General features: G+C 47.0%; 7 protein-coding genes across 7 annotated transcripts; 4 read left to right on the top strand and 3 right to left on the bottom strand. All coding sequences in view use genetic code 12, as the record gives it.

Moving 5' to 3' along the window:
• Positions 1-1,677: 1,677 nt before the first annotated feature.
• ROM2 (RHO1 GDP-GTP exchange protein 2) lies at positions 1,678-5,616 on the bottom strand (the record flags this gene model as incomplete). Its single annotated transcript, XM_066158347.1, has 3 exons — positions 1,678-4,991; positions 5,027-5,145; positions 5,315-5,616. The coding sequence occupies 3 exons, from the start codon at positions 5,614-5,616 to the stop codon at positions 1,678-1,680; spliced, it is 3,735 nt and encodes a 1,244-aa protein (XP_066014444.1).
• A 340-nt stretch (positions 5,617-5,956) lies between these two features.
• ARC18 (subunit of the Arp2/3 complex) lies at positions 5,957-6,484 on the top strand (the record flags this gene model as incomplete). The annotated part of the gene is made up of 1 exon (XM_006686725.1): positions 5,957-6,484. One exon carries the CDS (start codon positions 5,957-5,959, stop codon positions 6,482-6,484), a length of 528 nt encoding a protein of 175 aa, XP_006686788.1.
• Positions 6,485-7,888: 1,404 nt separating this feature from the next.
• PSN45_004733 (delta 12 fatty acid desaturase) lies at positions 7,889-9,163 on the bottom strand (the record flags this gene model as incomplete). The annotated part of the gene is made up of 1 exon (XM_006686724.2): positions 7,889-9,163. One exon carries the CDS (start codon positions 9,161-9,163, stop codon positions 7,889-7,891), a length of 1,275 nt encoding a protein of 424 aa, XP_006686787.1.
• An 828-nt stretch (positions 9,164-9,991) lies between these two features.
• On the top strand, positions 9,992-10,915 carry YHM2 (Mitochondrial DNA replication protein yhm2; the record flags this gene model as incomplete). Its single annotated transcript, XM_006686728.2, has 1 exon — positions 9,992-10,915. The coding sequence occupies one exon, from the start codon at positions 9,992-9,994 to the stop codon at positions 10,913-10,915; it is 924 nt and encodes a 307-aa protein (XP_006686791.1).
• Positions 10,916-11,152: 237 nt separating this feature from the next.
• On the top strand, positions 11,153-11,401 carry PSN45_004731 (uncharacterized protein; the record flags this gene model as incomplete). Its single annotated transcript, XM_066158346.1, has 1 exon — positions 11,153-11,401. One exon carries the CDS (start codon positions 11,153-11,155, stop codon positions 11,399-11,401), a length of 249 nt encoding a protein of 82 aa, XP_066014443.1.
• A 189-nt stretch (positions 11,402-11,590) lies between these two features.
• On the bottom strand, positions 11,591-12,838 carry PSN45_004730 (uncharacterized protein; the record flags this gene model as incomplete). The annotated part of the gene is made up of 1 exon (XM_006686729.2): positions 11,591-12,838. The coding sequence occupies one exon, from the start codon at positions 12,836-12,838 to the stop codon at positions 11,591-11,593; it is 1,248 nt and encodes a 415-aa protein (XP_006686792.1).
• Positions 12,839-13,172: 334 nt separating this feature from the next.
• On the top strand, positions 13,173-15,113 carry NHX1 (monovalent cation:H+ antiporter, CPA1 (nhx1); the record flags this gene model as incomplete). Its single annotated transcript, XM_006686731.2, has 1 exon — positions 13,173-15,113. The coding sequence occupies one exon, from the start codon at positions 13,173-13,175 to the stop codon at positions 15,111-15,113; it is 1,941 nt and encodes a 646-aa protein (XP_006686794.1).
• Positions 15,114-15,171: the final 58 nt, after the last annotated feature.

The raw sequence follows: 15,171 nt of genomic DNA, 5'->3' as shown, positions 1-15,171 counted from the left end.
TTTAAAGAGCCAGAATGATGGTTATACAGTATATACCTCAAAGGAGCAAGTGTCAGACTCAAATTAGGCCTGATACCGGAATGCCTCTTATTCAGAGCTATTTCCTCCACTTTCCTCCTGACAACAGGTTACATGTTATTTATTCCCGTATGTGTACTAAGAAGTCTTGTTACAAATACAAATCAAAGACATCAGTAATTAACCTGCTCTCCAATAGCAGTTGAGAAGGATTTGCATAAACTGATTTTGGTATAAGGATCAATAAAGGGAAGGAGGTAAGTAGAAAGAATGTTGAAGTTGAAGTAATAGCAGTGCTGTGTAGATTGAGCAAATTTACAGTCCTAGGAGTATACCTTTAAGGGAGATTATCGTGAAAAGCAGTATTTTGAGCTGTCCTACAAGTGGTTGAGGGCTAGTGGGACCCAGTTCTCTGTGGCTAGCTGCACAAATTGCACATTTACTTTCGGTGTACGTATAGTTTTATAAACTATGTTCTCTCATTCAACACTCCTGTACTTGTACAGCTATGAGATGCCTTAGGAGCGAAGATAGATTGAAGTATACATGAGTCTCTCGCAGTCACAGTTTTTTGCGGCCAACTTGGCGGCCGAAACTTCGCGGCGGAGGCTCAGTAGAATCACCGTCTCCGTTTAATTGCTGCGCGTTGGCACATATTAGGTAAAAAGCAGCCTTTTAATACCCACTATAAATACTCTTGAAATCTCTCTGTATGTCTCCATCAACAAAACCAAATGACTTCCACTACGTATTTAATTGTTGGTGCAACCAGAGGAATTGGCTTTGCCTTCGCCAAGTCATTGAGTGCAAACAAAGCCAATTTGGTTATTGGTACTGCCAGATCTGAAGAGTCTGCAAAAAAGTTGCAAGCGCTTGGATCAAATGTAAAGACTTTTTTGATTGATATGCAAGATACTTGGGCTAAGTTTGAGGATTCATTCAAAGCCCTTGAATCATTGGCTCCCAATGGTATTGATGTATTTATTCACAATGCTGGTATAGCTGGTCCTCCTTCTTTGGCACCTTCTTATGCTTATGATGTTGATACTTATAAAGAGATACTCGAAATCAATGTTGGTGGCCCGGCAAAATCCTACAAAGCAGCTTACCAATACATCTTCAAAGGTGAAGGTATCAAAAAAATTGTGCTTGTCTCATCTTCAGTTGGGCAGATGGGTCACCATATTGGTGGGAATGCTTATAGCGCTTCTAAGGCCGCTCTCAACCACTTTGGAATTCAGGTTTCACAAGAGAATGCCGGCTCTGAAGTAGAATTGATCAAAGATTCGGTCACTATCTTGTTATGCCCAGGGTTGGTTGATACCGACTTTACGGCCCCGATCAAGCATTTGCTTCCACCCGAGGCATTTCTGTCTCCAGAAAAAGCTGTCTCTAGATGTTTGTCAGTGATTGAGAAAATTACCCCAACTGATACCGGCAAGTTTTTTACTGGCGAAGGAGAAACGCAGCCATTCTCTACAGTATGAAAATTTATTAACTACGCCTTTTTATTTTTCCTAAATACATATATGACTCCAAACTTTTTCGCAGCCATTTCTGTAAACTTTTCAAAAATTGCTATATTCATGAAAGCCCAACCCCGGAACGGTTTTTGAAAAGTATGTTACAACTTTATTCGATCAAAGCATATATTTTTACTTACTTTTCTTTGGGTTTCAAATTCAAAAAGTCAATTGATACAATAACGTCGTATCCTCCTTCTTCACAAGCGTACATCGCCTCGTGCTCATTAGAATGCAAAAACCGAATGTTTTCTCCTATCAAAGCCCGTATTAAATAGGTGGTCTTTAGGTCCCGAATCTCAATAAAATTTGATTCAAATGATAACAAGTATGGATAAAACAACGCAATGTTCGTTGGGTTTCCTTCCCAGAAAATCCCCCAGTCATGCTTGGTTCTCCATCCATTCCGATTGATAAGAAACGAGAATTCCGAGTATGACAACAAAAAGTCCTTGCCCAACCGGTGGATTGCAAGAGGATTAACAATCTCCTTTTGCGTGGCAAAGTCAAGCGATGGATCAGCTTCGTCCAAAATCGGCTCTTTCTTGCCATCTTCCATCGATAAAATTTCAAATCCTTTGGTACATCCAATACACAAACGAGTTCTCAAGAACGAGATCGAAATAGGGTCACTGCTGAAGGTTATTTCCCGAATATCATACTTTTTGTTCCTGTTTTTGTTCTTATCAAATGGGTTTGGTGGTTCGAAGATGTTGATTGAATGGTTGTTTCCTTGCTTGATACAACAAACCAACAACTTCCCATCGCAGATTCCCGTTTTAAAGGAACTTACATGAGACAAAATCAACCGTCCTGAACGGGTGTTTTTGGCATGATCCAACGAATCGGTACAGCTTAAATCAAACTCGAATAATGATTTGTCAGACAATACCAAAAGCTTGGAATATTCTACCAACACTTCAATTTGGGTCACGTATTCCTTCGAAATTACCAAAGTTGGATCCGAGCAAATCTTTTCATTGTTGGTGATGCTAATGGTTCTTACCGTTGAAACCCAAACACCTGAATCTGTACCGTAAAGAAGCTTTTTACCCCCATAGCACGGAACTGCACAGTTGATTTTGTTATTACCAGTAAACCTTCTTGTTTCGTATTTAGATAACGAGAAGATATCATACTTTGCCATTATTTTCTTTTGCTGTGAGCTGATTTGGGACAATACTTGGTTTTGATTGGCCACATCATCAGCATTCAATGTCGTATGTACTTGTTGACTTCCCAACCCCATGAAATTGATTTGTAATTTGGTGTTAATCGAATCAACCTTGGCCTTTGATTCGCTCATGATCGAGCCATTGATCCGTGAGTTAATCACCGTCCGGAAGGTGGGAATGTCATATCCACTGTTAACAAATAACAAAGGCAAGTAGATAGGCTTCTCGAAAACCTTGTATTGTTCTCTCTTATTCTGGATCTTGTGCTTCACCAACAATAAAGCATGTTCAAACAAGTACAAATCAATTTTTTCATTATCTCTTTTTCTGTTCAAAGTGACTTGGTAAATGATTCTGTTGTTATAGGATAACTTGAAGTTATACTTATCTTCCAAAGTCTGCTTACCCAAAAGCCTATGCAAAACCATGATCTTATGACGATCGGTGGACTCACCAGTCTGAATATTAATCTTGCCCAAAATCTTCTCGATTTCTTCTTTGGCTTTGAGTAAATCTGGGTAATCGGGAGAGTCAGGCTGGGTGTTTTTCAAAATCCCACCCAATAACAACTGATACCTAGCGGGTCTTTGAATACCTTTGATTAAGAAAGAAGATAAATCCTGCTTTCTACTTTCAGGCCGTTTTTCAATGGCATCCAAAAAGCTTGCATATCTCATATTAACTTGCTGCTGTCTTTCATGTTCAAAACTGGCAAACACCTTATTTCCACTGTATTGAATAAAAGGCTCAAACTTATCAACAAACTGCAAGAACACATCAGCGATGGTCTGAATCACTGGCTTTTGCTGCTGTTGTCTTCGTGTCAAAGCTTCACTTATGCTCTTGGCCAATCTCAACAAATCGCTCACACCTCCAAACACAGTCCGGATAAATACTTCACGTTCTCTTTCAGGGATAATATTATTGGAGGGATTTCTCAATGGCATGATGTAGAAGTCAGTCATGAACTCTAAGTCCTTAACATAATCCCTTTCTGTGTAAATGAACTCGTAAATCAACTCTTGTCTCATCTTCTCAAGCTTGTCCAACTTATCCAACACCGACTTAGGAACGGTTTCATGCCACAAAGACTTGGTTTCATCTTGGTCATGGAGCGATAATCTGGAAACAGCTCTTTGAAGACCACCTTGCGGTTTCATATTCAACCTTGCTTGCTGCTCAAGCCTTCGAGGACAAGCAATACTGTAACACAACAGGTTTCTGGAACATGTTGGCGAGTAGCAGTCTGTCAAAATAGTAAACACACCATTGACCCCGGTACCGGAGATAGGAGACTGTTCAGCAGTCAAGCCGTTGGAGGCTGTCGATTGAAGTGAGGTGGTGGATGGTAGACCGTTGTTCCAATGCAAATCAGGGTTGCTTCCAGGAATACTATTCTCATACAACTCAACATCCGAGTATATGTGATTGAACGCATACACTTCGTGAATGGAATCTCTTAAACGGTGCTGATAAGTGACATCATGAAAGAATTTTTGAGAGTCCAAGGACCGTCCAAGCAACAAGGCCAAGTTTCTATCATTAGTCCTGATGATTCGACAGATGATATCCACGGCCATCTTCCCGGTGAATGTGTCGTGGTATTCCAACCCATCTTTGGTGTTGATGGTCAAGAAAATAGATTCTCTGAACACGCGAGCCACACGAGATAACATGGCGGGATACACCAGGGGTTTTTTAGACATTTGGATTATGGTTCTGCTGGAAGCAATGGTACCCGATGACACGGTTCTATCCACAGGCTTCCCCTGTGACGAGGCAGAAGAATTGAATTTCTTGGTTGATAATGACGAGAGTTTACTCAACGACGTAAAAGACCTCGATTTGGACGACAATGAGAAAGAATGGTGGATATTAGAACTGGAGTTAGAAGAGGACGAAGAGCCTGAAACCGACAGTTTGGAATTATGGCTGGGCTTCATTGGCTGGCCCTGCTGAATGGGCTGCATGTGCGGTTGCTGGTACGTTCCCTGGTACTTTTGCAGCATTGACGACAAAGACTTGGTACGGTTGTCGAACTTTGAGTTTGTCGGAGCCAATTGAGGAACCGAAGGAGTCGAGACAATTCTTCTATTTTCGACGGGAGCAGTGTTACCAGGAGGTTTGCGGATGGGCCGGTGCTGGAGTGGTTGGGGTTGTTGCAGAAACTGTTGGTTGTACTGCTGATTTGGATCATTGTACCCGTTGGAATTTTGGCGAGAGTACTTGAACGAGTCCTGAGAAGAGTTTTGTTTTCTGTAGGTGAGGGACGAGGCTGAGGCTGTTCTGACGCCGTTGCCGTTGTGGTACGGATGCTGCTGGGGCGGATGTTGGGGGTGTTGGCCTGGGAGATGTTGGCCTGGGAGATGTTGGGGGTGTTGAACTGGTGGATGTTGGGGGTTTTGGCCTGGAAGGTGCTGAGAAACCGGCTGGAATTGCTGTTTGACAGGTGAAAACTGCTGCTTGGCAGGCGATATCGGCTGCTGATGAACAGGAAACTGCTGCACCGGGGAATACTGGTACGGAACCATGGGCTGGTGCTGTTGGTTCACCGGCAGCACGGGCTGCAGCTGCAGTTGCTGGGGCACAGGGTGGAACCTCGAAGGATACTCGGTATCAATAGGGTACGGTGCCTGCTGCTGTTGCAGTTGTTGTTCGTGATAGTGTTGCAACACGGGAGACTGAAAAGGAGCAACCTCGGGCCCTGCTGGCGACACGGCGGTAGACGTGTTTACTCGTGGATACGGCTTGTTGGCACGAGGCTGGCCCTGCCCATTAGCGCCCAACTCCTGTGGACCTTTTGGTCGCTGCTGTTGGTCCACAAAGATTTGGGGAAGCAAGTGATCGGGTATGTTAACCGTCTGGGTTTGCTTGCGGTAAGGATGGTTTCCTTGTGACATAGTGACGGGGAAATGAACACAGATATTGCACGGAGAACCGGACAAAGGAAAATAGATTCTGTGCTTAACGAATCACCACAAGACGATAAGACGAGGACAGAAACACAAGGTAGACAAAGACTGGAAACGGCGGGTGTTTGGGCCTGGGGACTATCAAAGAAACACGTTTCACGATCCAGGAATGCAATCAACACTAGAGGCACACGGAAGTGGATAACTGGTGTGTTTGGGGTTGGTCACTGTTGCGGATAACTTACTAAACGTACTAGGTGGAAAAATTTCATGCGAGCAGTGCGCGAACGTTTACATCAAAACTCCCTTGCCTGACTAGCTACACAATATGCCAGCATACCATTCGACGTTTTTGAGTGAGAGTGACACCTCTAACCGGACCGTGGGAAACATGGTGTTGTTACCTTTCAAGACCAAGTTTAGAGGACCTTCATACCCCACCGAACAAGAGTATGACATTGTGGAAGAGGTGTTGGATTTGTTTCGTGCCAACTCGTTTTTCAAGAATTTCGAAATCAAGGGCCCGGCTGACCGGGTGTTGATATACGGTATCTTGTTTGTGTCTGAGTGCTTGTCCAAGTTGAACAAAACCGTGGGGTTGAAAGAAGCCACTCGTATTTTGAACAATATTTCGTTGGAGTCGTTTGCGTTGCCAGGTGACATAGGATTCCCCCTAAGCTCGATGTACTTACCACCCGCCAACAAGAATGAGGCCGAGTTGTTAAGAGGCTACTTGCAGCAGCTCAGACAAGAGTTATCGGACCGGTTGTTGAAGCGGATTTATGTTGCAAGTGATGTGCCCAGTAAGTACTGGCTCGCGTTCTCCAAGAGAAGGTTTATGAATAAAAGTCTATAGAAATGGAATGTATGTGCCCACCCGGAGCTTGTAGTCGGTGTACGCGGCGCCATGGATACGTGTGAGGTGATGTTCTTCAAACCGAACTCGGGTTTGGAGGAACTGTCGAAGCATTAGGATTGAAGCCACCAACATTATGCTGTTGTTGAGATATACTTGTATTCCCACAACGAACAAGTAGAAACCGAGGTAGCTGGGGTGCCGAGTGAATGAGTAAATGCCAGAAGTGACCAATTGAGGGTTCTGTGGGTCTATATAGTGGGAAAATGCGGTTCTTAGGTGTCTAATGGCGATGTGCCGGAGAGCGATTCCTAGAGTCAGAACCACAAATGCAATTGAATTGGCAGTTTTACCGAAATCTAGCGGGTGCCGCCGGAGAACCATTGATTCCACCACTGTGAAGAGCTGGACCGTCCAGTACTCGCGGCTACCCTGATTGTTCCAGATCAAAAATGAGTTTTGAGTGAGGGACTGCGGCAGGTAGAGGCAGATGGAGATGAACTCGTTGAGGTGGAAACCACAAAGAAGCAAGACGTAGTCCGCGAGGACCAGGCGGGAAAGAAGGGCCTGGGCTATGGCCATGCCAAGTGCAAGCGATGTAAGGCAGATGTATGTGGTGTTGTTGGATTGGGGGTTGTACATGGGTGAGAGATGGGGCGAAGAGTGCGCGGTATTTGCGAAATGCTCTGTGTCTGCAATGTCCTATGATCCCTCCAAAGTCAACCTCACTGTAGTGTGTGCCAAGTCGGTGGCCCTTGGTGCCGTCATATCTACATGCCTCAGCTTCATGTTTGAACCCGGCTTTTTCCACCTATCGTCCTATGTGCTCTCCATATGCATCTTCCACTTGCTTGAATTCATCTCCACCAGCGTATGGAACACTAGCCAAGTCGATGATGACTCATTCATTTTGACCGACTACGACTTGCTTTTGGTCAACGTGTGTAGCCTAGTGGAGCACTACATGCTCAGATGGCTTGAGATCCGTCCGGTGATCCAATTGCAATATCTAGGGGTATTTTTAATGGGGTTGGGCCAGTTTTTCAGGACCGCGAGCATGTACACTGCCAAAACATCATTTAACCATTATATTCAACGAGTAAAGAGCGATGACCACGTCCTAGTGACACACGGGGTGTATGCCGTCAGTCGACACCCGAGCTACTTTGGCTTTTTCTGGTGGTTTGTGGGGTTACGGGTTTATATGAACAACTGGGTGGTACTTGGGTATTCCGGGTATAAGATCTGGAGGTTTTTCAAGGCACGAATCGAGTTTGAAGAAAAGTTCCTCGTGCAGTTCTTTGGTGACGACTATCGGGAGTATAGGCGGCGAGTAGGGACCAAGATTCCATTTATTGCATAAAACATCTGTAGTTTATTTAGTGTTATCTAATCTTATCTAATCTACTTCAACTTGGTGCCCATGCCGAGCCCATTGACGTTTCTGTACATCATGACCCCATTGTCTCCGTCCACATACTGGCACCATCTACCTGACTTCCACAATGACACCCACATACTTTCATCGGTGTGACGGTAGTGCTTTCCCATGACCTTTTTGATGGCTTCGCTGGCCTCTCTGGCATTATAGAAGGGAATTCTTGACACAAAGTGGTGCAACACATGGGTCTCGATGATATCATGGAAAAGGTACTCACCCACAAACCCAAACTCACGGTCGATGGTGGTGGCAGCTCCCCTAGCAAAGTTCCATTGATGAGCCTCATAATGAGGTAATTCAGGGTCTGAGTGCTGCAAAAAGGTGATGAAAACCAACCAGTGGTTCACCAAGATATATGGCAATACCCAGTTGATCAACAAGCTGAACCCACCAAACCGCTTGTACACATTATACAACACAAATCCCATGGTGATGAGTCCCAAATCCGAGAGTAAAATGTACCAGTAAGCCTTTCTGTCAAACAACACCGAGTTGGGGTTAAAGTGGTTTTTACGCATCGCCAGCACATTCGTCAATCTCTGGCCTGAGACGTTGGCAAACAAATAGGCGATCCATCCAAAAAGCTGTTGTACCACCAACTGCACCAATGTGTAGATGGGGGAATCTTCCAAGAGATCATCCAAGTCGACGGCGCCCTTGGCCTTCAAGTACTCCTGCTTGTTTTTGGGGACAAACGTCATGTCACGGGCCAAGTTACCGGTGGATTTGTGGTGCATCGAGTGGGAGTATTTCCACGAAAAGTATGGTACCATGAGGTATGAGTGCAACACCCATCCGACGGCATCGTTGACAAAGCCATAGTTACTGAACGCCTGGTGGCCACACTCGTGAGCCAAAACCCACAAGCCGGTGGAAACCAATCCCTGGAAATATGCGTATCCGGCGTAAGCGGCGGTACGAGCCAACTTACTGGGGATCATGGGGACGTAGGTATTGGCAATGTACCCGGCCACAAGCAACAAGGCAATATCGCGGAGCACATAGTAGAATCCCAAGACCATTGACCGGTTGTAGCAGTGTTTGGGGATGGCGGATAAAATGTCTTTGATGGTGAAATCAGGCACTTCGAACGTGTTCCCGTAGGTGTCGATGGCAGTGAGCGGCAGCGATGGGGAGAACGAGGCGATGTTTCCGGCCTTGCTGATGGTGGCAGCACCGGTGGTAGTAGCGGTGGAGTCGGCATTGGACCCGCTTGAACTATTGAAGACTTGACTCATGGTGTAGTTTGCAAAGAAGAAGAAGTTAGGAAATTACAAAATTATTTGCGGGCCCAAAAACTGCACAGGCGGGCGTGCGCCTATCACCCGATGCAATTTGTTGGACCACTTTGATGGGAGCAAAAACGGGTTACCAGGGAGGTCTAATTGGGGTATAAATGGGGTGGAAGGGAAAGTGATGTGAGGGTGATAGACGTCATGATGGATGGTAGATGATTAATTGGCTCCCACCCACTGGTGGATTGGAAAACGAGTCTGCCCCATGCACCCATCAAAACGGTTGAGCAGTGCAAAGCGGCTGAGTGGAAGTAGTTTTACCCCTCGGAAATAGACAAGGGCGGAAAAAAACAACCCTCGGTTTCCCAGATAAGCAGATCAGTGCGCCAATAAGCAAGGATCTAATGCACCAATCGGGGTCGTGTCGAGGGCTAATATACGCGAGGGATGGGGTCGTGTTGCCGCCAGAATATTCCAGATGTGGTCGTGTGGCCCCCAATTGCTAGGAGGTTGGAGTCGTGTTAAGACCGGTGTGCTGTGACCGCTGTCTTCCTGGAGCAGACCGGAATTGCAAAAAGTCGTCGACCAGAAAGTTGGCCCCGATCGCGACCGGCTCTTCACCCCTCTTTTTTCCCCCTCGTCAGTTCCGCGCCGTGAGACGCCCACCTCCCGCACCATCTATCCCCAACTCTAGCACCCCTTCTCCCCAACCTACCGCGTCGCCCAACCCTCTGCCCGGAACCCCCCGATATCGGCCCCCGGGAATTTTCACCGCGCATAAATCCACCTCTCATCCCAATCCATCTTCAACAACTTCTTCAACTATCCATAATGGCTGATATCTCCATTCCTAAAACCCCTGTCATCGAAAAGAAACCCGTCAACTTCTCTAACATCTTGTTGGGAGCTGCTCTTAATATGGCCGAAGTCTCCACCCTTGGACAACCCTTGGAAGTGGTTAAAACTACCATGGCTGCCAACCGGAAATTCTCCATCTTCCAGGCTACCAAACACATCTGGGCCCGTGGAGGTGTCTTGGGGTTCTACCAGGGATTGATTCCCTGGGCATGGATCGAGGCCTCCACCAAAGGTGCCGTATTGTTGTTCGTGTCAGCCGAAGCAGAATACCAATTTAAGGTCTTGGGTGCCAACAACTTTCTCGCAGGAATGGGAGGTGGTGTTAGTGGAGGATTAGCCCAGGCGTACTTGACGATGGGCTTCACCACCTGTTTGAAAACAGTGGAAATCACCCGTACCAAGCAGGCAACAGTTGGGGTCGCGCAGCAGACTTCATTGCAAGTATTTAGAGAAATTTTCCGTAAGGAAGGTATCAGAGGAATCAACCGGGGGGTCAATGCCGTGGCAATCCGGCAGATGACCAACTGGGGTTCGCGGTTCGGGTTCTCGAGGTTGGCAGAAGAAATGATTAGAAATGTCACCGGTAAAGGAGACTCTCAACCTTTGAGTGCCTACGAGAAGATCTTGGGATCAGTGATTGGTGGGGGGTTGAGTGCCTGGAACCAGCCCATCGAAGTGATCCGGGTGGAGATGCAGAGTAAGACCAACGATCCAAACAGACCTAAGAATTTAGGTGTGTTGGGGGCTGCCAAGTACATTTACGGCCAGAGTGGTGTCATGGGATTGTACCGGGGAGTGGTTCCAAGAATCGGGTTGTCGGTGTGGCAGACGGTGTTCATGGTTGCATTTGGGGATATTGTGAAGAATTTGCTCAATGTGCAAGCCGCAGGACACTAGTGGCTAGGATAGGAGTACGTATTTATTCACATCATTGCAGTAGCATTTTTTCTCTTGACTGGAGTGTAGAATCGGCTATTGTGTAGATTAAACACCATTAGCCCCCACGGCTGCGAAAATGCCAGAATCTGCTGCGCGTCTACTCGCATCATATCGCAAACTGCAAAACATCAATCAGTTTATTTCATATACACCCAAACCTGGAAGTATAATGTGCCTTCGCAGAAACAATCCAAGATGGTAGATGCGGATCTCAATGCTGAGCTTGCCCATTTCCCGTTGGTAATTGAAATTGCTCCTACGGAATGGGGTGAGTTTGACCAGTTTGATAATATGTTCATCAATAATGGAGAGTATATTTTTACGAACAACCCACAATCAGCCAAACTAAATTCAAGATCCTTCATCATAGCAGAACGTGGAATCCAATGGAGTTTCCCTGAAAAGATCAAAGAGTTTATTAAGGTAGTTTTGTCGGAGACATAGTAAGCCAGTTAGAACTTAAGTTGAAGAGGAAAACCCTGAGAAAGTAAAAAGAGGCCGTAAACCAAGACATTCAAAAGAAAGACGAATAGGGTGGTGATTGTTTATTAAAAGAACAAATTCATTTTTTGCACCCATTATTTAGGTCTTATGCAGATAAAGGCCAGAGTCTTTGATTGTTCTCTCCTTACCTCACCGACTCCCGTATTGGTCGTAGGCAAAGAGTCCGGTGCACGTCAACATCACCCCCAACACCTGCACCACGTTCAACCTCTTGCCCTCAATCACAAACGCAACTAAAATAATGATGATCCTCTTGGAGATATTCGCAATCGAGTAGTTAATGGGAGAAATCAACCCTAAGATCTGAAACGCTAGCAAGCTCTGTACGTAGTGGCTCACACCGTTAACGGCCACAAGCATGGCTGTGAACGCGTTCATGTCAAGCAAACTGAGGCGCGGATTAGTATACTCCAGAATCAAGTACACCGGAAGCGTAAACACAAACCCCGTCAACAGACAGAAATACAAGATGCTCAACTTATCCAACTTACGCTCGGGCCTGGATGCATTTGCCGGTAATACCTCGGCCGAGTCGACCGTCAAGCGGCTTTTAGCAAAGATGTTCTGCGTCACAAAGATCATCATCGACACAAGCGAATACGCTATTCCCTTGTAGTAACCCAATCCTGGGTGGGCATTCTGCCCCTTATAACACGTCAACATGATGCCCACCATCAACGGGCTGAGGGTGAGATAGGTGATGAGTTTATATTTCTTGTTGAACACGCCCCGATAGATCAACACGGTGGTGATGGGACTCAACGCTTTGACGGTGTGGTTCATCGACACCGGGATCACCGATGTGGCCAGGTGCGACGTCAAGTGGCCCGCGAACTGGAACATCCCCATCGGCACCGTGGTCCGCAACACAAACTCATCGGGACGGCAGAAGCGAGCGAGCGAAAGCCCTTCCATGGCCGGGAACGTGCCCTTGGGGAAGCGGGCCACCACCAGCGGCCGCCGTAAGGCCACCACGAGGGTGGCCAACCCGAGCACGCAGTTCAACACAAACTGCACTTGTGTTAGCGTCGTAGGATGCTTGAAATCAGTGAGAATCATCTTGGTGGTATAATTCGACACCACCGACGCCACGTACCAGTTAACACACAAAACCGCCACGTACCGCTTGCGGCCGTTGCCCCATGCACCCACGTCAAAGCCTGCGCTCACCGGCGTCCCGGCGTTCGATACCGGTGGGGTGATGGGAGGTGCAAATTTCTTCGGAGTTGGTTCTAGGAGCAGCAGGTGTTTGGACGACAAATTTTGCAAGTTGGAGGTCGAGAGGTTGGGGTTGACGGACGACTGGTAGAACCGGCTGTGGTTGTGCGAGAGCGGTACGCTCTTTAAGCTTTCGTAGCTGGGATTTGATGAATACATGCTATTGGACGCAGGGTGGACTATAAGACACAGGGACTTTTAATGATGCTCAGGAGCAGATTACGACACGTGGAATGGATGTGGGCTGATGAAATGGAGATGACACTGCGACAGAGTCAATGAAATGGGGTGAAATGAAAGAACGAGTTAGTTAACTCAAAAACAAACAAGCTTTGTACCTTGCGATGGATTAATTTCACGCCAGGTGTGCGGTGTTGTTGCACCACCAGAGGCCACGTCCCCACGCGCACGACCCGCATCCCCTTGCACGACCGCGCCCGCGCGCTCGCTGGCATCAAGGCCGCGAAACCCTCGACTTACCACTTTATCAACTATGTCAAGTCTAGTATACTTTGCATCTAAGCAATTGCTAAAGCGAGCCCTCGGGGACACGCTCGACGACGACCTCGACGACACGCCGGACGTGACAACCCCCGACGAGGGCGACGATGCCGAAAACCCCGTCACGGAGGAGATTTTTTCCTCATGGGCGCTCTTTATCCTACTTTCCCTTTTGTGTGCTGCATTGTGGTCATCGTACTTTCTCCAGCAGCGACGCATCAAGGCCATCCACGAGACGGTTCTTTCGATTTTCTACGGGATGATCGTGGGATTGATCATCCGGGTTAGCCCTGGTCATTATATTCAAGATGCGGTTAAGTTCAACTCTGGTTACTTCTTCAACATCTTGTTACCACCGATTATTTTGAACTCCGGCTTCGAGTTGAACCAGGCCAACTTCTTCAGCAACATTGGCACCATCCTCACGTTTGCCATTCCGGGGACTTTCATTAGTTCGTTGGTGTTAGGGATCATTTTGTATGTTTGGACCGCCATAGGTTTAGACGGCGTAAGTCTTGAGTTTGTGGACGCATTGGCGGTGGGAGCCACCTTGTCAGCCACTGATCCAGTGACCATCTTGTCAATTTTCAACGCGTACAAAGTGGACCCCAAGTTGTATACGATTATTTTCGGGGAGAGTTTGTTGAACGATGCCATCTCCATTGTCATGTTCGAGACATGTCAGAAGTTCCACGGCAAGCCCGTGCACTTCCTGTCGTTCTTTGAGGGTATCGGTTTGTTCTTGATGACCTTCACCATCTCCACCATCATAGGTATCTTCATCGGTATCATGGTGGCCTTGATCTTGAAACACAGCCATATCAGACGGTATCCACAGATCGAGACGTGTTTAGTGCTCTTGTTCGCCTACGTGTCGTACTTCTTCTCCAATGGGGCCCACATGTCGGGAATTGTGTCGTTGTTGTTCTGTGGAATCACCTTGAAACACTATGCATATTACAACATGTCCAGAAGAACCCAGATTGCAACCAAGTACATCTTCCAGTTGTTGGCCCAGTTGTCGGAGAATTTCATTTTCATCTACTTGGGTCTCTCGTTGTTCACCGAGGTGGAGTTGGTGTTCAAGCCATTGTTGATCATTGTGACGTTTCTCTCTATTTGTGTGGCCAGGTGGGCGGCTGTGTTCCCGTTGTCACGGCTCCTTAACTTTTTGTACAAGGCCAAGTTCAAGGAGTTCACGAACCGTAACTACGTGAATGGTGGCATCTCGTCACAGCTGGTGCCGGACGAAATCTCCCACTCGTACCAGATGATGATCTTTTGGGCCGGTTTGCGGGGGGCCGTCGGAGTGGCCTTGGCCATGGGTCTTCAGGGCGAGGCAAAATGGGCTCTTTTGGCGACGGTGTTGGTGGTGGTGGTGTTGACGGTCATTTTGTTTGGTGGGTCTACCGCGTCCATGTTGGAGATTTTGGGGATCAAGACCGGGGTGGAACAGCACCTCGATTCCGACGATGAATTTGATATCGAGGCTCCCCGGCTCCCGCTTTCCCATAACCCCACACCGTCATCGTCGACTCAAAACGTCATTTTGGGTAACCGCAGGTTCAACGAGCCGTTTACTCGGTCGCAAACCTCCAACCATAACCTTTACAAAGAGGAAAACATCCGATCCCGCAACGATTCCAATGCCAGTCTCAGCAGAAAGACATCCAACGTCAGTCTCTCGAGCGCTACTCGTGAAGACGACGACGATGACGTTCCTGTTAGCGATAACGACGATTTGCTCGCGGGCCTTGAGGCTGGAGGACCCAGCTCCCTCAACGTCGCCAGCACAAACAATAGCGGTGTGCTATCTGCGTTTTTGAGTGCCGAGGAGCATGCCAGATGGTTCACCAGGTTTGATGAAGAGGTTTTGAAACCTGTGTTACTAGACACCATCCCCAAAAGAAATAATGACAGTAACAATCCATGATGACTCGGTAAATTTGAAGTATCTACACATATATATTCTGCACTTCATTCCCAATTAA

The sequence above is a fragment of the Yamadazyma tenuis genome, chromosome 6 (assembly GCF_029203305.1).
Source record: "Yamadazyma tenuis chromosome 6, complete sequence".
Classification (NCBI taxonomy): Eukaryota; Fungi; Ascomycota; class Pichiomycetes; order Serinales; family Debaryomycetaceae; genus Yamadazyma; species Yamadazyma tenuis.
Note: the sequence above shows the minus strand (reverse complement) of the source record. Positions and strands in the feature narration are given on the sequence as shown.